General features: G+C 34.5%; 3 protein-coding genes across 4 annotated transcripts; all 3 read left to right on the top strand.

Moving 5' to 3' along the window:
• The first annotated feature begins 3,235 nt into the window (after positions 1 to 3,235).
• LOC111300437 (ethylene-responsive transcription factor SHINE 2-like) lies at positions 3,236 to 4,384 on the top strand. The gene is made up of 2 exons (XM_022896067.2): positions 3,236 to 3,539; positions 3,674 to 4,384. The coding sequence occupies exons 1-2, from the start codon at positions 3,418 to 3,420 to the stop codon at positions 4,185 to 4,187; spliced, it is 636 nt and encodes a 211-aa protein (XP_022751802.2). The 5' UTR covers positions 3,236 to 3,417; the 3' UTR covers positions 4,188 to 4,384.
• A 5,923-nt stretch (positions 4,385 to 10,307) lies between these two features.
• Positions 10,308 to 12,758, top strand: LOC111300436 (putative carboxylesterase 17). The gene has a single exon (XM_022896066.2). It carries the CDS (start codon positions 10,361 to 10,363, stop codon positions 11,288 to 11,290), a length of 930 nt encoding a protein of 309 aa, XP_022751801.2. The 5' UTR covers positions 10,308 to 10,360; the 3' UTR covers positions 11,291 to 12,758.
• A 313-nt stretch (positions 12,759 to 13,071) lies between these two features.
• On the top strand, positions 13,072 to 17,832 carry LOC111299376 (DEAD-box ATP-dependent RNA helicase 15). 2 transcript variants are annotated; one of them, XM_022894541.2, is made up of 12 exons: positions 13,072 to 13,392; positions 13,497 to 13,616; positions 13,867 to 13,967; positions 14,319 to 14,491; positions 14,608 to 14,839; positions 14,942 to 15,060; positions 15,620 to 15,676; positions 15,769 to 15,953; positions 16,642 to 16,786; positions 16,882 to 16,965; positions 17,045 to 17,108; positions 17,491 to 17,832. In XM_022894541.2, the coding sequence occupies exons 2-12, from the start codon at positions 13,501 to 13,503 to the stop codon at positions 17,499 to 17,501; spliced, it is 1,287 nt and encodes a 428-aa protein (XP_022750276.1). In that variant the 5' UTR covers positions 13,072 to 13,392; positions 13,497 to 13,500; the 3' UTR covers positions 17,502 to 17,832. The 2 variants fall into 2 exon arrangements, with proteins under 2 accessions (XP_022750276.1, XP_089603515.1); XM_089747389.1 differs by having other exon boundaries at positions 13,235 to 13,392; positions 14,217 to 14,491.
• Positions 17,833 to 23,691: the final 5,859 nt, after the last annotated feature.

Here is a 23,691-nt window from a genome sequence, read left to right as displayed (position 1 = left end):
TAATAATATTAGGTTTTATTTAGATAAACGATAAAATTGATTTTGATAAAATTAAAAACAATAATTAAAATTATTATAGCTGTAGTTAAAAAAAAATTATAATTATGATTAAATTTTTTAAAAATTTATATTAAATAAATTTTATTAAAATTGATATTTAAATTTATCGGACAATATAATAAATTCAATCATAACACACAAAAAATACAATAAAATCCAGACCTAAAATTAATCTATTCCTTTTGACCACGATGGGGTTCCCTTTATTTGTTCTTCCTAATATTTTTCCTAAAAAGATAACAAATATTCAGCATTTTTTCTTTCCTATTATGCTTTTAATTTCTTCTCCTGAAAACATAAGCATCCACTTTGGACCTAAAACCTTGCTTCCATGACATCCATGAGGACTATTATTAAAATATGGAGGTCCTTTCCGGCCTATCTATTCTTAACATATTTTCCATGTGTGCCCAACTTATCAAATTTGGAAGTGCGTGTATATCTACTTCCATTGACCATTCCATTACACCACTTGCTTTTTCTGTGTATTTCTTTTCTGTTCATTGAAGGATTGCTAGCTATCTTTTTGTCTAATCACTGCTCTTCTTCAGCTAATTACAAAAACAATTCCTTCAATGATTAAAGGATACCACAGCCCACTACCGATCGGGATGGCACTAGTTTTTGTTCGATTCGATTTTAATTTAATTTTATATATTAAATATTTAAATTTAATTTAATATTAAATTAGTAATTTTATAAATAATTGATTTGTATATATATAAAATTATAACTATGATTTAAAATTAATAAAATATTTTTTTTAAATATATAAAAATTTAAATAAATATAAAAATATAATTATATAAATAATATAAAAAAATTTATATGATCTGATTTAAAAAATATCTTAATTAAAATTGAATGGATTCGAATTAAATTGCCGACGTAGCTACTCTCATCATGTCTTCCCCGTCTGTTTTACTGTTCAGACCAAATTAATTTGTATGAATTTGTCTATACTGAGAATCCAACCTTCACCGAAAAAGAAAACTCACCTTTCTCTGTTCAACAAACCTCACCGTTGTTTTGCTTCGAGGGCCTACAGAAATCTTATCAATAAAGGACGTTGTAGGTGTGGCCGTGTGGGCCTCGTCTCCATTTTCCATGCTTGAGGGTGAAGCCATCGTTCTTGTCAAGTTCGATGTATGCTTGCAAGCGGTTGACTCGTTTTGGAAGCAAAACCAAGGACTTTGAATAATAGTGTTGGCTTTTGCAACCATGAGATGACCCCAACTTTCAATTATTACTTCTAATCATATCTTGTTAGGAGAGTGATAATAACAATCATATCTTGTTAGGAGAGTGATAATAACAATCATAACTTTATATCATGTGAAACACATTTGATCAAGTTGCTTTAGTTGAACTACGCTCTCTTCCTTAGCTTCATATTATTTACTATTTTTGTATGATTTTCTACACACTACCATCATTAACTTCACTTGATAACTATTGTTATCTGTCTGATTGTCTGGTTGGTCATCAAGAAATTTCCTATGGCTTCCAAAAAGCGACAAAAAAACAAGATACCCATAGTCTTTTTGGGTCTAATTTTATTGTTATCTAGATCAAATTCTCTCTTTGTCATTTTGGGTCAAATTTAATGACCCTTTCAATCAGATCTTCTTTTTTTTCAACAAAAATACTAATTAAAACTTGAGATTATCCTTCACGGATAATTTTTTTCTGTATGTGTATATTAGTATATGCATATTATTAGTTGGTAGTTCGACTGGGGCCATTATTTTGGCAGAGAAATCCATGGTCAAGAGCATTGGCAAACGGGAAAAAAAAAAAAAGAAACGTGTTAACAAAACCAAGTTTTGGGCCACGTTGAGCTGGTGTGGGCCTTTTTTAAAGGGGATTGACTTAAACTAATGCAAGCGGAAATCTTTTGTTGTTACCGAAAGGACCAAAGTCCAAGACATTGATGGACGATTACAAAAATAACATATGCATTGCTTTCACCTATATCCCGAGAATTGATATTATTATATCGTATATAATATTTTATATAAATTATATATTATAATTTGTGTTAATATAAAAATATAAAATATAATTTTTTAATTTTATTAATTTATTTATAATTTTTTAAAATTTTAATTTATATTATTATTATTTTTTTATATATCATTTTATATGATATCATCGTTTTATATTTTAAATTATCAAATTTTTATGATAGGCAAAAATAGGTGTTTTGAATAAATAGCTTAATTAAAACTTGTCACCTATTCAGCAATGGCCACACGCCGATCGATGGTGTTCTGATTAAATAGGTTGATTCAAACGTTATTAATTATGAATTCAATTGTGCGTCTGATAGTTCTGTTACTGAGAAAAGCCAGAGTTTTAGTGATACAAAGACCCCCAAGGGCCTGCGCTCTTACCTAAGCTTTGCTGCCGATTGTAAAAGTTGAAGGCTGCCAAGAAACTAAAGATACCTGAACTAGTGTTCTTTCAATCTTTACCATTGAAGGGAAATATGACTTTCTGCTAAAAAATCACAAAGTTGGCTTGGTAATCAAATAACATATTAGATTCCTCTTACTATACCAACCCAAAAGTTGGAAATTCCCTTGCCAATACAGAACTTTGATCACACCTAAATGACCCAAGGCTTGTCCTGCAGAAAATAATTAACCTGTTAACAACCCTGCTTCTTTGATTCACATTCTTCGTTCAAAACTGAACTAGCCTTTTAACTGCATTGACCCAAAGTTCCATCTCTTTCAACAATTCTGGGACTAGAAAGCAAAGCAGAGAATATGTGGAATAGCTTCCCATAATTTGTTTCAACTTGAAAGCTTTGCCAGTATTATTCCAATAGCATATAAAAATTGCATCCGAGGAAGAAATTCAGAATTATTCTTCAACTGCAGCCAGTTCTATATGCTGTGAAAAGCTTAATTGAAAGCATTAAGAGAAATGGGTTTAAGCAGAAATATTTAACTATCACCAAACTCTTGTCAAAGGTCTAGAACTTTTCATTTTCAAAGAAAAATACCTTTTTTTTTTTCCATGAAATTGTTGTTGATGCGACTGTTGTTTTTCTATCCTTTTCAATTCCAATTAATTGGATGACCTAGCTATGTGATCATTATTACTTACTACTGACTTTTTATTGAGAAGTGATGAGGATTGTCAACATGTTATTCATTCTTTCTTTGTGGTTGCGAACCTAGTTCTATCATGGCTGTGTGTAGGTGAAAATCTTTATTGCAGCAAGTACTAATTACATGGACTTTCAATTCAATCCACCGACGACCCATATAATTTCCTTCTCGTAAGGCACGTATCCCACCTTCCACTTTTCCTTCTTAAAACTGCACCTTCAGGGCTTCCATATTTATGATCTCTGCACTTCTCTTTAGCCTTTTCTTTCCCGGAAACATGGTACAAACAAAGAAATTCAGGGGTGTTCGGCAGCGTCAGTGGGGGTCTTGGGTATCTGAAATTCGCCATCCTTTACTGTAAGCCCACCCACTCACATTATCACACCGCTTCCTATATATAAAATATAGAAACTATCTTTTCTATAACTAAAATATTTATTACCATGATATCAGCCTGGTGGCATACGATTTTAATTGTGTTTGATGTACAGGAAGAGAAGGGTATGGCTAGGCACATTTGAGACAGCTGAGGCTGCTGCAAGAACATATGACCAGGCTGCCATTTTGATGAATGGACAAAATGCCAAGACCAATTTTCCTGTAGCAAAGACTCACCCTAGTGACACAAATGCTCGAAATGATGACTCTCCATTGCCTCCCAAGGCTCTTTCTGAGCTTCTGAATGCTAAGCTCAGAAAGTGTCGCAAAGACCAATGTCCTTCTCTGACTTGCCTGAGGCTTGACACCGATAATGCTCATATTGGAGTCTGGCAAAAACGTGCAGGCACTCGTTCAAGCTCCAATTGGGTCACGAGGGTTGAGATCGGGAATAAGAAGATGATTACACCGGCATCGGAAGATGGATCAGCATTGTCATCAGGGTCGTCGCCTATAGCTGATGAGATTGAAGCTGGAAGTGTAACGGGAGAAGAGGACAAGATAGCAATGCAGATGATAGAAGAGTTGCTCAATTGGAATTGTCCTATGTCTTCAACTTCAGGTTGAGTTTAGAAAAGACATATCCTTTGAATAAAAGTCCTTTGCATTTTACCTTTCCAGGTTATAAATCATGCATCACCTTCCGTCGACCTCACTGTGGAACTGGTGCAATAAGCAGTTTCTTACCTAGTGATTGTGAAATTTACTATATGAAAAATAAAGTAGATCAGCACCTATTCAACAGTTTAACCTACTAATCCAAGCTCTAATGTCACTTATTATCTGTTAGATTCTATAATCCTGCAGGAGAAAGGTCCTGATTGAGGAGCCTGAATTAACCATACGTTTGATATGCAGCAAATTCAGCTAATGAGTTCTGATATCGTACATTGAAAAGACTATCCGTCTTCCTCATTAATATTATTACATTTTTTATTCTAAATTTGAGAAACCTTGCTACCAAAAACAAATTTAGTTTCCAAGTAGTAATTGCATAGTTTTCGTAGCTAGATTGAAATTCCCTTCAATTTTCCTATTGATGATATGATATATAATTTAACTAATATATTAACACTGCTGATATAGTAATAAATTGGTAGATTTATTTTACTATAGTCCTTTTCTTTCACCATGGTTGGTAGTGTAGCAGAACTTGCTAGAGATAGGACATCAGAGAGACTAGCTTATTCAACAAAGAAACAAAGAAAATCGATAGGTATAAGACTTACTTCTAAAGACAAGATAGAATCTCCAACTGGAGACCGGACGTGTGAAACGATTATCATGAGTTGTGACAGGTTTTGTACATTTTTTAGACTTTATTCAAGCAAAACCAGTCTTTCTATGGGACCTTTCCTCAGGACCAGACTATAAGGAATTGCATCTCTTTGAATTAGTCTAACAATGACCCAGAGAATAGCTCCACACAATCATCTTGGAACATTGTATTCCTCACATTTTCCCCCCAGTCGCCTAATTAAAAGGATAATGTTGCTACTATGATGGTGATGATGATGGAGGTGGTGATTAGAAAACCCATATTGCTAATGAGGTGATTAGAAAACCCATATTCCTAGGCATAAAAAACACCTAATTAAGATTTATCAGAACTTGACTACCTATTTAATCCCACATAAGAACAGTAGTAAAGGAAAAATTATTCATATGCACGCACTTCCACACATACACAATAATTAAAACAGATATATGTTGCTGGCAATCTCATCTCTAACTCCGCTGGAAACATTCTCATAGAGCGGTACTGTTCAATGTGTACGTGTGTTAATACTTTGCGGATGTATTTGCATTCATCAAAGAAAATTTCTTCGTCCAATTCCTTTTTTTTTTTCTTTTTAATTAATTGCTTCATATTTGCTTTAGTTTATTGTTGAAATTAAGTTTGCCACTGTTTCTAGTGGAAAATATAAGAAAATTCGCTTTGAATTCACACTAAAACTTTGCAAAATTTTCGGTCTATGCATGCACATAGTTATGCTTGATGTGGTTGAGGCCGATGCGTTCTTCATTTACATGAAATTGTAGGTTCAATGGATTTTCCATATGAGGAACGATTACATTGGAGAACTTTCTTAATTAAACTGACAGCAGACAATCTCGAAGGTGCAAGAAATGAAGAGCTTTTTGTTGCTTCACACAAGTATGTAAATCAAGTTAACCCATTCCTAATGTTCTTGTATTTCATTATGAAAGGACCAATAATTGATTAATAGAATTAACCCATATCAGGCTGTTTGAAACTTTTTAAAACCATGAAATTCAAAGAATTTGTTGTCACATTAATGAGAGTGAGAAAGGGATAAGTAATAGCCAATGGCACCAAAAGCAAAGGGGTTGGTAACAACTGCTCTGGTCCTCCAATTTGTAGAAGTTGACTTCAATAGCTACACTTTTTCTTTCTCATCTTCCTAATTAATAAAAGCATTGCTAATTTTGAGTTTTGACCTTTGCAAAACCACGACAAACGAACATGGCCCCTCTTCGGGCCTCCTTCCTCATAAAAGTCTACTACTATTATCATGTGGTAAACAATTTTCTTGGAAGCTCTTTTAATGGAAAACTAGGAGACAAATTTTTAGGTGGCATACTCATTAATTTGTTTTTGTTGGACAATTTTCCAATGCAATACTTCTATCATCTAATTTTTGACTTGTTACCTAACTATAAAGTCGTAGAACTTTTTCTTTTTTTTTTTTGTATTTGTGGTTTTCGAGGATTGAACGTTGATCACCAGTTATTGAAGCTAAAAGTTTAGTAAAAAAAAATATTTACTAGTATTTTCATTAACTTATCCTCAAAGTTTTTATTTTATTTTATTTTATTGAAATTAATGTTAAATTAAATTTGTAATCATATTTTTCCAGACCTTGAGAAAACAAAGAGAACATTATCTTCAATGTTCAGATGTCATTATGGAAAATAAAACCCTTTTTCTGGTAATAAATGACTTTTGTCCTTGGTTTGAATTCTCAGGTCAGTCTACATTGTTTACACATTGCTGGGAGGTGTCTGGATATACATGTAGGCAAGGATGAACATGATGAACTTGCTTGTAAGTGTTTTTTTTTTCTTATGTGCATGTAATTTTGTTGGAATTGCAAGACCAAAAAATGGGATTAATTCAACTGAAAATGGTTTGAAAAATGTAACTGATAACTAAGAATTTGACATCCCTTAATACTTGTTTTGAATCCTGTTTATTAACGTTTGAAGTGAAAAATCCTTTTGTTTTGTTTCTTTTTAACCCTTACTTGATCCTAACAAGTTTCTGTTGGCAAGGGAATCCTGGAAAACACAGAGATAGAATCCGAAGGCTGATAAGGTTAAAGCCTCCAACAGTGATTTGAACTCTGCCCCATTTTCCTTATTATCACCCTTTTAATTGAGGAAAAATTATTTCAAGGACGAACAAAGAATCACCAATTATTCTCAAATCCAGAACTGTTAATTGATAAAAAAAAAAAAATCTGGGGCTCAAATGTAAATCTCTTCAAAAGCTTCAGTTGAAATGTTAAAGCAGTGTTTCCCTACCTTATATATGCTTACTCTGAATCTGATCAGTAAACAGCAAAATGGAAGTAGGGGTCAATTTTTTTCACATAAATGGTGCGGTTCAAAGCATTTTTCCCTGTTCAAGGGAACCAATAGGCCAACAAATCAGGAGTCAATTGGCTAATACTTAAATGTAAAGGCTAGGAAGCCCTTCAGTTTTCTTCAACAGGCAGAACCGCAGGGATACTAGACAAGACATGTAGAGTTGTCACAAAGTTCTTCTGAAGTGTCCAAGGTAATAAGTGTTGGGATTTGTTTTGAATCTCATAATAATCTTATAATTTCACATCAAAAATTAATGAGTTTTGAGTTTGTCTTGTATCTTACATTGGGAGTTTAGTAAATATATAAAAGGTTTCATATTTATAAATATGATGTTTGGTTGTTTAGGAATCTCAGAGAGTTAGACACCAAGAGAATAGCTAAGTAAGTAGGCTATTAAAAATGTGTAATTGGATTTTGCGTTAAGTTTTGAGTAAGAAGTTTTATGAGACTTTTCTCATTCTAAAAGTCTCACAATTGTAAAGATTTATTTGATAGTGTATTAGGTTTGGAGTAGACCATTTTGAATTGGACCGAACCAAATATATTTGTGTGTTCTTATTCTTGATTTAAGTTTGCTGTTTTGTGTATGATTGTTGCGTGTTGATGTTATTTTTTTTCAACAAGTGATATCAAAGCGAGGTTCGAGGTTTAAGGTTCGTGGACCCAAGAGATCGTGAAGCAGTGTTTCAAGATGTCTATGTCTGGTATACCTATGCCTAAGTTTGAAATTTCGTTATTTGATGAAAAGAATAATTTTATGTTATGATAAAGTACGGTTCAAGATCTATTAGTACAACAATGATTGGATCAAGTATTAGAGAATAATAAGCATGAGGGAATGTCTGATGCTAATTGGAATAGGATTAAGAAGAAAGTTGTATGGCGCCTGATGGAATGTCTGACCTAATTGGAATAAGATTCAGAAGAAAGCTGTTAGTACTATTAGATTGACACTAGCTCCAGAGATAAAATACAGTGTGTTAACTGAGAGTACTATGAAGAGTTTGTGGGATAAGCTTGAAGGTATTTATGCTTTGAAGTCGTTGACTAATAGATTATGTTTGAAGATGTATCTGTATTCTTTGAAGATGAAAGAATGTATGGGTCTTCAGATTAATATATTAGTTTCTCAATTGCCAGCGATTTCTGTTGATGAGTTAAAAGATGAAGAGAAGGCTTTAATTTTACTGTCATATTTGTCAAAGTCTTATAGGCCTTTAGTTCAGACTGTGTTGGTAGACAAGTCTACTTTGAAGTTGGATGATGTGACTTGTTGCGTGAGAATGAAAAGTAAGGTTTATGGGATGATGTGACTGTCTTGTTGCGTGAAATGTTTATAGAAGCTCAAAACTCATCACCTAGGGGGAGTCACTAGCTGTAGAGGGGCGTCACTAGCTGTAGAGAGGGGCGTCACTAGCTGTAGAGGATTTTGATCGAGGGAGGACTCAAAAGAGGATTGATGGATCAAGAGAGAGATCCAAGTTAAGTGAAAAAGATTACAGTGATATAGAATGTTATTATTGTGGTGAGAAGAGACATATCCAAGTACGCTGTAGGAAGCTGAGAAGGGATATAACTGTTTTTAAAAAGGCAAATGATGAGAAAAAATCAGATGAAGAAAAGAGTGATACTACGACTGTTGTGTCTGATGATGATGATGTTGTTTTGACAACTTATGTAAATGAGACTCAGACTTTGAAAAATGATAAAGGTTGGGTTTTAGATTCAGCTGCTACAGTTCATGTTTGCAATGATAAGAGTTGCTTTGTGAAATTAGATGAAAATGAGAAGTATGAGGATATTGTGGTTGCTAACAAAAAAAAGGTGCAGATTCAAGACATTTGGAGTGTTTGCCTTAGATCTCACAATGGTGTTATTAGGACACTTCGCCATGTAAGATATGTATCAAGTTGTCACTACAATTTGATTGCTTTGAGTGAATTAGCTTCTCGGGGGTACACATATTATAGTAGTAATGATTGGTTGAAAGTGTACAAGAATGGTAGTGTGATTCTACAAGGAAATAGGTTCAAAAATCATTTGTAAATGCTTGATGAAGGCTCAATTGCTGGGATCCCTATGATGAAAGAAAAGAAAAAAAATAAGCGTGTTAGCTTTGCAGATAGTGTTGAAGTGTTTGAAGATTCAAGTCAAGGGAAGATTTGTTGAGATTTGTCTTGAATCTCATAATCTCAAATCGAAAGTTAATGAGTTTTGAGTTTGTCTTGTATCTCACATCGAAAGTTTAGTAAATGTATAAAGGGTTTCATATTTATAAATATGATGTTTTGTTTTTGGTTTAGGAATCCCAGAGAGTTAAACACCAAGAGAATAGCTAATTGAGTAAACTATTAAAATGGTGTAATTGGATTTTTGGTTAAGTTTTGAGTAAGAAGTTTTAGGAGATTTTTCTCATTCTAAAAGTCTCATAATTGTAAAGATTTATTTGATATGGATTAAGTTTGGAGTAGGACATTTTGAGTTGGACTGAACCAAATATATTTATATGTTCTTATTCTTGATTTGAACTTGCTGTTTTACGTATGATTGCTGCGTGTTGATGTTGTTTTGTCCCAACAATAAGCTTGTGCAATGCAACTGAAGCTAACAGAAACGTCAATGGTTGAGCTAGGCAGCCTCGTCGTTCATAGCCCTTGAAAGACCTCAAAACATAAATAAACTTTCCATGTTATGTACCAGCTGTGTGCTACATAGTAAGTTTAAATCTAGGTCACCACCGAATGCCCATGTCGAAAGCATAAAGTTGTAGGTTCCACCTCCTGCCTGACGCGATGGTAAAGTTTTGGCTGGTCTCCTTACCTGACCACTAAGCTCAAAGGTAGATGCCTCATGAGTTTCATCTCTCTCGATTTTTTACTTTCCATTTCCTTGCAGTGAACCAACAGTTCCTCCGGTAACAAAGTAACTCTAAGTTATTAAGGATCCAAAGCATCCAATGCACTTTACATGAATGACCTAACATTCAGAAATCCATTTTTAACTTACATATGAAAGTTGCTGCGAGCCTGTGATTTCTGAACATTCACATGTACCTATAAAACCCCATACAAACTCTAGAAAGTTCCAAGCAAGGCCTCAATCTACTACACCATTTCAAGTGAAAAATGTCTATTGTAGCAGAAGCTCCCGGTTTCATTCAGGTCTTTTCTGATGGTTCTGTGAAACGCTTTGAACATGAAATAGCACCTGCCTCTCAAGAATCAGCTGGTGGATACAAGTCTAAGGATGTGACCATTGACCCATCAAAACCAATAACTGGTAGGATTTTCCTTCCTGATACCCCAGGATCCTCCACCCTGCTTCCAATTCTTGTTTATTTTCATGGTGGTGGGTTTTGTATTGGCTCAACCACATGGCTTGGCTACCATCATTTCCTAGGAGATTTATCTGTTGTGTCACAATCCATTGTCCTTTCTATTGACTACCGTTTGGCACCTGAACACCGCCTCCCTTTAGCTTATGATGATTGTTATAGCTCTCTGGAATGGCTATGTAGCCAAGTTACTAGTGAACCATGGTTCAAGCAAGCTGATCATTCTCATGTCTTTCTCTCTGGAGACAGTGCTGGAGGGAACATTGTGCATCAGGTTGCTATTAAAGCAATGAGGAACAATGATTTACATGTTAAGATTAAAGGATTATTGTTGATACATCCTTATTTTGGCAGTGAAGAAAGGACTGATAGAGAAGGGGCTGATAGTGCAGCTGGCTATGTTGCAATGAATGACATGTTTTGGAGACTAAGCATACCTGATTGGTCAAATCGTGATTACTTTGGATGTAACTTTGAGAAGCAAGAGGTGTCTGAAGCTGAATGGAGAGAGTTTCCTGCTGTGGTGGTTTATGTTGCTGGCTTGGATTTCTTGAAGGAAAGAGGAACGATGTACACTAAGTTTTTGCAGAGGAAAGAAGTGAAGAAGGTGAAACTTGTGGAAACGGAGAGGGAGAGTCATGTCTTTCATGTGTTTTATCCCAAATCTGAGGCAACTCGTTTGCTCCAGCGACAGATGAGCGAGTTCATGAAAGACAACTAACTTCTTGGCTGGCTAGTCACTATTGTAGGCAGATTAATGCTGTTAGCTTCTGAATAAATCATAGAAACTGAAGCATAAGTAATCTACTATGCTGGACATTAGTGAATAGTGACCTCGTTATAGAAATGCCCATAAACGGTGATAACATTGTCTGCATCGAAGCTTAATCAATGGGCATGAGAATTGAGAAGGGATGAGCAAACATCAAATTCTGAAAATATTGAACTAAGTCAATATAATGTTGGTGGTTATTATACAGTTGGGCAGCCCCCATTAGATGACTTCCTATGTATATACAGGAAAACATCTCACTCCGAACCTCTGAAGGCAGTCTAGGGCCGCTGCTAACATTTGTATTTGGCATTCATTTTCGAACTTCAACATGATCAAGGCAATCCTAGTCATCGTCAGTGCTCATAAAACCCCCGATGAAGCCAGCACCATTGCAATTCTACAAAACATCTCCTTCTCGCCACTGTCAAAAAACATACCTAGCAAGTGATTCAAGGATGCGAAAAGCTCAATACAGAAGGCTGAAAGACCCCTTAGTTTTTCCTATACACTTCACTCATATCGATTCAAATTAAGATTGGAGAGAGTTCAGTCCAATGTGACTGTTTTGTGACAAGTATGCAAAAAAAAGAAATTAACGCATAGCTTTAGGTTTATCAGAGGCGCAGTGCCTGCCAAATTATTAAACAGAAATATATTTCACTACATTGCCCTGACGCCACTTCAAAAGGAGAAAAAAATTAGACCGGCCAGGCCTAAACTCTTTAACCATCAGAATTTGAACCTTTGACCAAGTCTTTTCAAGTCAATAGGGCCTAAACTCTTAAATGTCATTACAATAGTCAGCTTACCATTTCCGTCACAATCAGCACAGATGACACTATTTGGTTTGGTGTTTCGGTTACTGGGGTAAGCCTATTAGCAAAACAGAAAAGCAGTCAGATGCATGGGAACATATGCCAACTGCAGAAATTGAGTCTGATCAGAAACCGAATCAAATTCAACATTACATTCATGCAAAAGGGTGAGTTCTGACCTTGGCTTTCACAGGGTGAAGTTTAGCCATGGAGCTGTCTTGAAATGCACCATGGTTAGAAAAACCCTTTCGATCATGAGTTCTAGCATTGAATATTGTCCCTGGAATCAATGTTACAGAAAAAAAAGATGCAAAGTAAATATCAGTTAGAGGTTTGTTGTATAGAAAATGGAAGAGCGGAAGAGAGGAAGTAAATGGTTTTTGTGTGGAAATAAAGGATAGTAAAAATAGTGCTGAGTTTGAAGCAGATGTCATTAGGAGAGAGATTAGAATACTATTTTCTGACAAGCATCGGCCACTTGCTTTGTGCTGCAATGGCTCATGGTTGGCAATCAAGGTTGATTTTAATTGTCAAAATCAAGTTTCTGAAAGCCCAGCTTGCCAGATAATTGGGTTTGCTAATGGGCCTATTTGGGTTACTCCCACTGTTTTACATGATTTACAGGCAGAAGATCATAAATTAATAAAAAAATAATTTTTTTATAATTCGTTAGACTTATTTATTTAAATTAATCAAAAAATATTGGACAAATTCAAATTTCTTATAATTAAAAAAAGAAAATTTCAATTGTAATAAAATTTCCTATTTAAGTTAAATTTATTTTAATATTTATCAGCCAATTGAAAGGGCCTTTGCTCTTATTAATGCATAATCTTTTACTAGTTTTATTTATTCTCTTTTGGGAAAATTTTAATACTATTTTTATCATTTACTGACCAGAAAAGACAAGGCTTTTGGGCCCAAAATGGGTTGGGGTCAGGACCATGGCGTCATGTCTCTTTCCCACAACTTGCAGTGATCCAGCGGAAAGAAGAGGAAGATGGTAATTAATGAGGATAAGCAAGGGCATTTTGGGAATAAAAAATTTCCGCTGTATATATTGATCAATCCTTCGAGTTCACAAATCTCTTTTTCTCTCTCTTCGAAATTCTCTTTGCGCTCTCAAATCTTATTTTTTGCTTTTAAGAGCTAACCTTTTCCTTTGCAGACTTTTTCCAAACCCTAACCCTAGAATCCCCCCCAATTTTCTCCCTCTTTTGATTAATTTCTCAGGTGAGTCTCCCAAATCTGTCTCACTTTGAATCCCTAATTGTTTTTAGTGTCTCTTCGGTCTTTTTTTGCTAAAACCCTAACATTATTGGATTGGGATTTTGTAGAAAAATGGGAGAAACAAGGGATAACGATGCTTATGAGGAAGAGCTTCTCGACTACGAGGAAGAAGAAGAGAAAGCCCCTGACTCTGTCACTGCTAAAGTCAATGGCGAGGCAGCGAAGAAGTGAGTTTTATTTTCTTTTTATTCCTTCTTTTTCATTTTTTATTCAAATATTTCTTACTTTATGGAATGGTGTTAATTTTTAAGAGAAAAAAAGAAATTTTGAATAAAAATATAAATTTGGGCAGAATAATAACTTGTTGTATCAGTTTTTTTATGGTTTCAAATGATTTTATTTTGCTGTTGTGTGTGATGGTAAATAATCCATGGGAAAGATTTTTGTTCTAATTTTATCTTTTCTCTGTCTTTGTAGGGGCTATGTTGGGATTCACAGTTCAGGATTCAGAGACTTCCTTTTGAAGCCAGAGCTTCTTCGGGCCATTGTCGACTCTGGATTTGAGCACCCTTCCGAAGGCAAATTTCTACTCTCCTTTCCTTTTTAAATATTTGTTAACCTACATATACAGTTCCATCCCTAAAATCCAAAAATTTAAGTTAAATTTCATAGATGTTGTGTTCTTTGGCGTTCTATTATGTTTTTATTGTTTCCATTCTTGGGACTTATGTGCAAAATGTTTGATTTTGATGTATACCCTCTTTTTTATGTTTAATGTGTAACTTCTTGTCCAGTCTAAATTTTACTTTGATGCATTGTCTTTGCAGGTAATATAACACTATCATAAAGTTTCAATTAAAAGGATCACGGAGGTTATATTTTACTTACCAGGGATTCCTTCCATACAATTTTCTTTGGATCTTCATCAGTGCAACATGAATGCATTCCCCAAGCTATACTGGGTATGGATGTCATTTGTCAAGCTAAATCAGGGATGGGGAAGACTGCAGTTTTTGTTCTATCATCATTACAGCAGATTGAACCGAGTCCAGGACAAGTTATTGCCCTTGTTTTATGCCATACGAGGGAGTTAGCTTACCAGGTAAGAGCAAGTTCTGCATCTTTTCTTGGAAGCTTTCTGGTGATAAAATTTCCCTTTCTATTCTTGAAGTTATATGATATACATAATCTCATTTTAGTTATCCCCTTAACTTCTAGATTTGTCATGAGTTCGAGAGGTTCAGTACTTACCTGCCTGATATCAAGGTTGCTGTCTTCTACGGTGGTGTCAACATCAAAGTTCACAAAGATCTACTGAAAAATGAATGCCCCCACATTGTTGTTGGGACACCTGGAAGGATATTGGCTCTTGCAAGAGATAAAGACCTTTCTTTGAAGAATGTGAGGCATTTCATTCTTGACGAATGTGACAAGATGCTTGAATCACTTGGTATGGTTTTCTTCACCTGAATCTAGTTAAGCGTATAGGATTTTTAATGTTTCATTTACTTCTGCTGTTCCTTCTGGTATTTATTCTACTTATCTTCTGCAGACATGAGGAGAGATGTCCAGGAGATTTTCAAGATGACACCTCATGATAAGCAAGTTATGATGTTTTCTGCTACACTCAGCAAAGAAATTCGTCCAGTTTGCAAGAAATTTATGCAAGATGTAATGTTCCATGGCTAATACTACTTAAATTTAGAAGTATCTTTTTAATTAATGCCCAGCTTTCGCCGAGAGTTTTGTAAAATTTTACATCTGATGGGTCCATCACTATATACTTGCCATTGGTGTTGCTTTGACGCAGTGGCTGCAGCTAGTCATTTATGGGTTATGCAGGTCAAATGGGGAAGGTTAGTGATAAATTCATAGGTTTGCAGTGGTTATATCTTTGTCGTAGTGGATCCGTGTAAGCTGATTTTTACTTTTGGCTTAAATTTTTTAGTTGTTCTCTATTTAGGCTATGGGTATGGGCTTGGATTGGGGGTAATAAGAAGGGTTGGGCATTTCCTCGTTGGGGTGCAGTGTCCATCATGTAATGAAAACTTTGTTTTTGAAGAGAACAGCACTTTTTGGCTGTAACTAAGTAGCGAATCTGCAAGGAGACAAAGCAGATGGACCAGAATCTCAATTCAAGGGATGTCCATCCATAATTCATTTCGTACTGGATTCCATTTGCTTGAGGAAGCTCCCTAATATGATTTACTGTGACATTTGTTCCTTTCAGCCAATGGAAATTTATGTTGATGATGAGGCCAAGTTGACCCTTCATGGTCTTGTGCAGGTACATTGCAAGAAGCTGGCTTATCCTTCATTTGTTTTTTGTTTTATAACAGATTGTTTAAGATCTAATCAACAAAATGATTCCAATGTCAGCACTACATCAAATTGAGTGAGCTGGAGAAAAACCGCAAGTTGAATGACCTCCTTGATGCATTGGATTTCAACCAAGTTGTTATCTTTGTCAAAAGTGTGAACCGAGCAGCTGAGTTGAACAAGTTACTTGTGGAATGTAATTTTCCCTCTATATGCATTCACTCAGGAATGTCCCAGGAAGAAAGGTTTGTACTTATCATGCATCATTTGTTCTTTTGGTACCTTGTTTTTTTTTTTTTTTTCTTTATTAAGACTAGTTAGAAGGACTTTAGTTTACTTATATTCTTGTGAAATAAATGACACAAGGCTCTTTATCTTGTATGACGATCCCTATTAAATGTCTTTTAGGCATTCTTTTTTTCATGTTGTCTTAATGCACCAAGTATGGAGGTTCGGTTGTGTATTTTGCTATAGCGGATGCTGTGGTTTATGCAGGAACCTTGGAATATTTATTTTGACATGACTTGGTCAAGTTGGGTTATGCAGCATGGTCGTTTGTTGTCTTTTTTTATTATTTTTCTTCTTAAAAGAGTGATGCATCATACATTTGAAGAGAAATACTGCCTTTTTTTAACTTGATTTGTGGTTTTTGAGTTTACTAAGTACTATTTTTTCCTGTGATCCCAAATATAGGTCTTGTTTTAGGGTTTGGCTGGTGTATCTAATATGCACTTATTAGAAATAATTTCCTGTTATCTTTTGGAAGTTCAGGGTTTTTTTTTTTTTTTTCTTTCTTTCTTTCTTTCTGTTCCTTTAGGGTAATGTTCCTTGCTTAAATAAAATATGTGGTTTGGCTTTTTCCATTTAGCTTTGGTTGATAATATATGTATCCAATCTGACCCTTTTGTTTTAATGCTAACTGATACTTTGTAGGTTGACTCGCTACAAGGGTTTCAAGGAGGGGCATAAAAGAATTCTTGTGGCCACAGATTTGGTTGGAAGGGGAATCGACATTGAGCGCGTTAACATTGTCATCAACTATGACATGCCAGATTCTGCTGATACATACCTGCACAGGGTAGGTTTTGTCTCAACTGCATTATCATGCTAGTCTTGCTTCTGTTTTATGCCTATAAGTTATCTGAGTCATGTTGTTTCTTGGTTCTTTGGCAGGTTGGTAGAGCTGGTAGGTTTGGTACCAAGGGTCTTGCAATTACATTTGTTTCATCTGCTTCAGATTCTGATGTGCTCAATCAGGTTTGGGTTTAGAACTTCCGAACACTGTTTGACCCATTGACATGTTCACCTCTAATCAATTTTGTTCTATCCATTGCAGGTCCAGGAGAGGTTTGAGGTGGATATAAAGGAGCTTCCTGAGCAGATTGATACATCTACGTACAGTAAGTTTATTTTATGTCTTCCATCTGCTTTTGATATAACTAGTGTGGACCATTTATGTTTTTGTTAATGATTTCAAGGCATTGTTAGAATGCTCTGTTCGTAGCTTGGTTTAATCATTTTGTGGAAGGTGTTTTGCTGTACTCGTTGCCACCATCAGTTTTTGGTTGGCTTAATTTCATAGTATAGTTGCCTTAAACATTCTTTCATCCTGCGTCCGTATCTCCTATTCACTTGTTTGATATGTGCCTTTAATTTGTGACTGTCTTCGTAAACCTTTTGTTCAATATGTTGGCAGTAAAGATATGGATGTCAATTTTATTTTCTCACTATACATGGTTCGTAACCAAATTTTCTTATGCATTTCTATTTTGTTTTATGTAGTGCCATCATAATGAAGCAGAGTCTCGTGCCCAAATCAAGAATCAAATTTGTATGGTTGCTGGAGGCCATGTGTATTTGTTCTTATAACTAATGTGGAATGTGTTTAAAATGATTTGCTTGGCAGGAGCAGCAGATGCTCTACTTTTCGACTGCTGCTTAAGAAAGAACTCAATTGGGATTTAGCTATCTGTAGGGATATTTTCCCCTTGTAGGAAGGTTTTTGCGCTCTTCTATGACTAGCAAGTTGCATGGTACTATATTATTATCTGTTATAATTTGGAGCATAACCTCTTTAAGTCTGATTTTTGGATAATAATATTTGAGTTGCAATTTTCTCTTTAAGATTTAGGGTTTAATCAATTTCGTTGTTTTTCTTGCTAATGCTATAAAAATGTCTTGGAGTGAGTTTATCATAGGAGAATCCCTATGCAAATTTACATGTTAATTTGAGCCTTCTTTTTTTTTTTTCCTCCCTTTTTTGAGAAAATTCATAAAACGAAATTGTCTTTAGATATTAGTCTAGAGTAGTAATATTAGTTAAGTAGTTAATTTGATTTTCGGTGGTGGTGGGGGGGGGGGGGGGGCTAGTAAATCGTAAAATAAATTTTCAATTTGTGAGGTTTTAGTGTTACATTGGAAACAGGGCCGGCCCATCGGTTCTCCCAGATATTGGGGGAATGTAACATATGCAATGTTCTTCTTGGGTCAGTCGCTGTAAATCAGCCCAGAAAATGCTTGGAAGGGAAACAAACAGGGTAGCCACCGATTCAAAACTTGAGGACCTCAATTTCCCTATTGCTATGGAGGTAAAATTAATTAGTTAATGATGTAGGACGGATGGCAAGAATTAAAAAAAAAGAATTTCGTAGCGTTTCATGTGCCAAGTATTATGGAGTTATTGTCACAACTGAAAGCTTGTATATATTCTCTAGTTGAAAGGTTGTTGCTTTGTCAATTTTCCTTCGACTTTGGAGCACCTCTGTAATGAATCTAATTCGTCTTAAGGATTAATAATTAAACAAGTATTTATAGCGCGTTTTTCAGCGGTTACGGTTTACATCGGCTGAAAGGAAGTCCATTTCTGTGAAAGGTTATGGATATTCTATTTCTGTTAGAAAGGAAGTATTTGGTGTGTGATTCTTGTTTGAAAAATTATATATATATATATTTTTGTGATAATTTGTTTGAAAAATTACTTCTGTTTTATATTGTAGCTCTCATTTGCAGCCATGTTCACGCTGCCATTACCCTATACCTTCCTAGAACAAGCTTCTTTAACACCTCTGTCATTGAACCACTTGCTTTCTCTTTCCCCTCCTTTGATCCTACCAGTTGTACTAATGGCAGCGTAATCTGCATGGGCTCGGTGACTGGCAGCAATGGATTCCATTTGAATTGCTTTCTGCTTAACTGTTGCAAGTATGATAAATTGATAATTGCTACAAAAATGTCAGTTTACAATTATAGGGAAATATTAAAAAGGATACCGGTACTGAGCATATTGATAGTTAGTGAATCTTCATTTATCATACTGGCTATAGATACATTCAAGTGGTATTGAACTTATTACGAACAACAGTGTCTTATCAGCATTAAATGATATCCAAAGCCCATGACTGCGCTGGCCAAATGCATCATCGGTCCAAACCGTACCCACTACCACAAAGACTGTTTTATAGGTATACTGCATTCATTTCATTTTTGTTTCATCAATTTCTTTGCGATATTGATGCATTATTACAAGTCTTCCCCCTGTTAGTTATTTCTCTTTTGGTTTAGAATAGAGCTCCTTTTCTTGTGCCACGGAAGATCATGCGTTGCCTGGTAAAGATGGTGATGACTCCTCGGTCCTCACAAACTTATTGTGTGTCTTTGAGATCAGCGTCAGCATCTATTGGTGTCAAATAACAATTAACATTGCAATTCTGTTGTTAAATCATTCATGAGGGACGGGATTGAGATGTGACACCTCCTTTGGAAGTCGCATGTGTTACTTGTTCGACAGTGACTTGCTTCTACATTTTCAAGGTTTCAAAGTCATTAACATGGTTTGTTGGTGTGGTTTGATAATCGTAGCACTGGATCTAGGGCTGGATCCTACGCTGGAATCCCCTCCCCCCCCCCCCCCCCCACACCTCTTTTTGCTAGGTGGTTTTGGCCCCAGACTTGGCAGGATTACAAATGCAGTTCATTATGATTACAGACCCTACTTTAAACTTTTTGGTCTCGACGAAACTTTGCTTGATTATGGTTGTTGATTTGGTCCCACTAGAGCTTTAACTGAGTTCTTCTTGTTTGAACTTTCGGTAAGATGGCACTATTTTCCAAGGATTGTGTGGATGATAACCGGAACCAGCGCACGGACATGTCAGAAGTTGTGCTCCGCCTTTCACACATTTTCATGAGCACTGAGGATTGGGAGAAACAACCGTGAAGTCAAACAGAATCCTGAGAATTGTCGGTCCCTGCCTCCCTGGCTCATAGGCCTCATTTTTACCCTGAATCTTTGGGAATGCCAAGTGATTGTAAACCAAACAGAAATCTTTTTGGGACAGGAAAATAATTCAGAGGTAGCCTTCACATTTACAGAATTAGGAAAGAAGAGAAATCAGAATGGAAATTGCCATGAAACTGCTATATGATATACAGATAGTAACACAAGCAGCCCAGAAAATAGCGGCTTGAATAGAAGGTTGGCAGCTAATTCCAAATCCTAAGAACATCGAGAAAAGTTAAAAGCAATAGAATTGGAAATAGAATACTGAACCAATTGTAAAAAAATTCTGTAGGAGACTTATTTAGTTATATGATGTCACATGGAAGTTTGAACTCTGAACCATCCCATAAATTTCATTGAATGTAAATTTCCTGAAGCGCAACTGCACATGTAAAATTCTTTCAAATTGAACTGCTTTGTGTTATCTGTTATGAAACTCCAAGAGAGAATGGTTTCCCTGTCGTGTCTCTTGTCGGTTTTTTCTGCTTGGAGATAGCTAGTCTGATGTTTTACATGTCAAACATGAGACTCTCCAACCCCCTTCTGCAGTGAGTGAAAAACGCTTTAGATACGACCAAAATTACTGTCAGAAATGCCCGTAGGCCGTAGCTTTGCAGAATCATCCGTTAAAAATAACCAAAGGCCAAGAGATGATATATAAACGAGAAAAAGAAAGGACAAAGCAATGACTAAAGACAGAAAAGAATACTGTAACGAAAAGGGTAACTTTTTACAGGTTGGTACGAAAAAATCATTACTGCTTTCATTGCTTTATCATTTGGGGAAGCCCTTTCAGGAGGGAGTTTACTGTCCACTGTAAAGCGTTGAAGGAAGTTAGAAGTTAGGTAACGAGGCACCATCACAGTATTATATCTCTCTCTTTTTGTCTTTTGTTTGGTACCGACATTTTATCTATCTAGCTGTAAACAGCAATGACGTTTCTTTGTTTTCTCTGAGGTTTTCTTGGACCAGAAAGTGACAGACGTAAAGCTCCTGTTCATTCATTAATTATATTGAGCTTTTCAGATTCCAACCAATTTGCAGACGTTGTCTGAATAAATCTAGCCATTACACAAGGTTGGAGAAGAAATGAGCATCAATATTCAATAAACTTCAAGAAATGGACAACTGCTCAGCATTTTCAAAGGGCATGTGCAGATTTGACAAGGAAAACTCTAACATATTTTAGCAAATTATTATTTCTTCATGAACAATCATAAAAACCAACGTTATTCTCTAAATCAGAAATTTCCTGCATTGGCCTTTTCAAAAGGATTTTTCATCTAGGTGTGGGGCTCCTCATGATCCTCTCCCTGATAGCAGATATATTATATAGTGCAAATATAATCTGCTTTGAACACTCGTTGGCAGCTGCAAATCATTCATTCACAGTTGGCTTCCTTGTTATTGGAAAAGAGTGACCCCTCCCCCAGATCAAGAAGAAATTAAGAAACCATAGATAAAATCAAGCTAGTGCCCACTATCAATTAATTAGAATATCGTATAGATGCCCCAAATTGAAGTCTTGCTGACTTGCTCATTTCCAAAACACATATCCAGGGGCCTCCTTTTTCTATTGGCAAATTACATGGATAGAAGAACCTGTTTCTTTTTTAATTATTTGTACAATGACACAAAACCTGCCTTAGTAAGCAGAAAAGTGAGATTTACTTACCTTTTCAAATGGGACTAATATAGTAGTTAAAATATGAAGATGATTCAAATACTTTTTCATAAAAGACAGTCAAGTTAAGGCTCTTGTTATCGACTTAGTGGCATGTGGATGTTGGTGCTCGAAAGTTACGGATTTGAGTGTGTTTATGCGCATAATGCTCTTTTTAATAATATAAATATGAAGATAAAGGGTAAAAGTTAAAATAAAAAACTCTTATTAAATAAATATTTTATCTCTAATTATGATTATTTATTAATATTGGCAATAAGATATCATGGGATGACCATATCTCACATGCAACATGCATATATTGATCTCACTACTAATTTATTCATGATTATTATGCTTTTAATTAATTATTAATTCAAAAATATGCATTACTCATCACTCATCTGGGAGAGCTAGTTGCATACACTCTCTTTGTTCTTCACATTATTATCTAATTTATTTTAATAATGGTGAAGCCACATGCATAAAATTTGCATGAATTATTTCAAACTATCCACATTTGAACATTAGATGAACAACTATGAGTTTTTCACATCATTTCTTTTTTTTTTTCTCTATATATTGTAGAGTGATTTAGTTCCATTTCATTGTCAAATTTCATGCTTTGGGAACTAAGGCATAAAATGAACATTTGGATTTAAAACCAACATATTATATGTCTTATATTGTTGATAAATAGTGAAAACTTAAAAAAAAAAAGACATATTTGCATTGCCACCATTTTTTTTTATTTGGGTATATTTATTACTATCATAAATATGATTTTTTTTTTTTGAAGATCAATGAATTTATAAAATAGCAAAAACTTTGTAATTATGAAAGATAAAAAGCAAAATTAGAAAGGACTATTTGTTACTAGTTTTTCTATTCAAAGTTTTTAAGAAATCAGATTTTTAAATTTAAATTTTAATATTTTATCAACAAATTATATGATTTATGACACATGTAAGTAGATACTTGCATATATATTTAGTAGATTTGGAAAAAAAAAAAAATTCAACCAATTGTAAGGAAGAGATGGAAAAGGAAGAGTTTGGATTTGGTAACCCATAATAGGGAAGTGGTCAATAAAAAAACTGGTCCAACTCAAACTTTGTTGTTTTGTTAAGCATTCAACAAGTCTGCTTCTAATTTTCTTTGTTAAATATAGAATAAGTCAAATTGAAAGTGAAATGCAAGCTGAAAGATGGCCCATATTGACTGACTTTGCACAGAAAATGGAGACTCAAGGTGGAGAAAAGTTCATGAATGTACAAAAATTTGGTATTGGTCTCTTTAGTTTACATTTTTCTTTAGTCTTTTTAAATTCGCATTCAATTTGAAAATTATATTTAATTTAATTCAAAATTTTTATAATTTTATTTAAAAAAATACTTCATCTATACATATTATAATAAATTTTCACAATATTTTAAAGTTAAATTGGAGGGTCATAATTTTAAGACACATAAAGAATGATTAATGTTAGCCAAAAATATTTTTTAATTAAAAGGCAATAATATTTCTTCCTAATCCTAACTTCTAATAAGCAGTTATGCCATTGGTTTCACAAAATAAAACCAATGGCATAACTTTTAATCCAATAAAATATTAGTAGCATGCTTTGCCTTTTAAGTTCATATATTGATTTTTACAAAGTTTAAGAAAAAATTTTGATTTTAATATATTTAATATTAAAAATTTTAAAATTAAAGTTTTATAATTTTTAATGTCAAAAAGTGAAAAAAAAAAGTAAAAATAATTTTAAAATATAAAAATATTATTTTTAGATATTTAAAAAAATAAAACATAATTTTTGGGATATAAAAAAAATGAAATATAAAGAATATAACGCAATGATAATATGTACTTTTAACTTTTATTAATAATTTTTAATTATTACAAATTAAAATTTTAATATTTTACAAAATTTGCTAGCGGTGGACTATATATTTCATTCTTATTATCTTTTCCTTTTTTTTTTTCTTCATGGTTTCAATCTCTTTACATAGAAATTAGATATTTATTCTTAAGAGTCAAG

This window comes from Durio zibethinus, chromosome 18, assembly GCF_047325235.1.
Source record: "Durio zibethinus cultivar Kanyao isolate XHJ-2024 chromosome 18, ASM4732523v1, whole genome shotgun sequence".
Classification (NCBI taxonomy): domain Eukaryota; kingdom Viridiplantae; phylum Streptophyta; class Magnoliopsida; order Malvales; family Malvaceae; genus Durio; species Durio zibethinus.
This window is presented reverse-complemented; position numbering and strand designations above follow the sequence as displayed.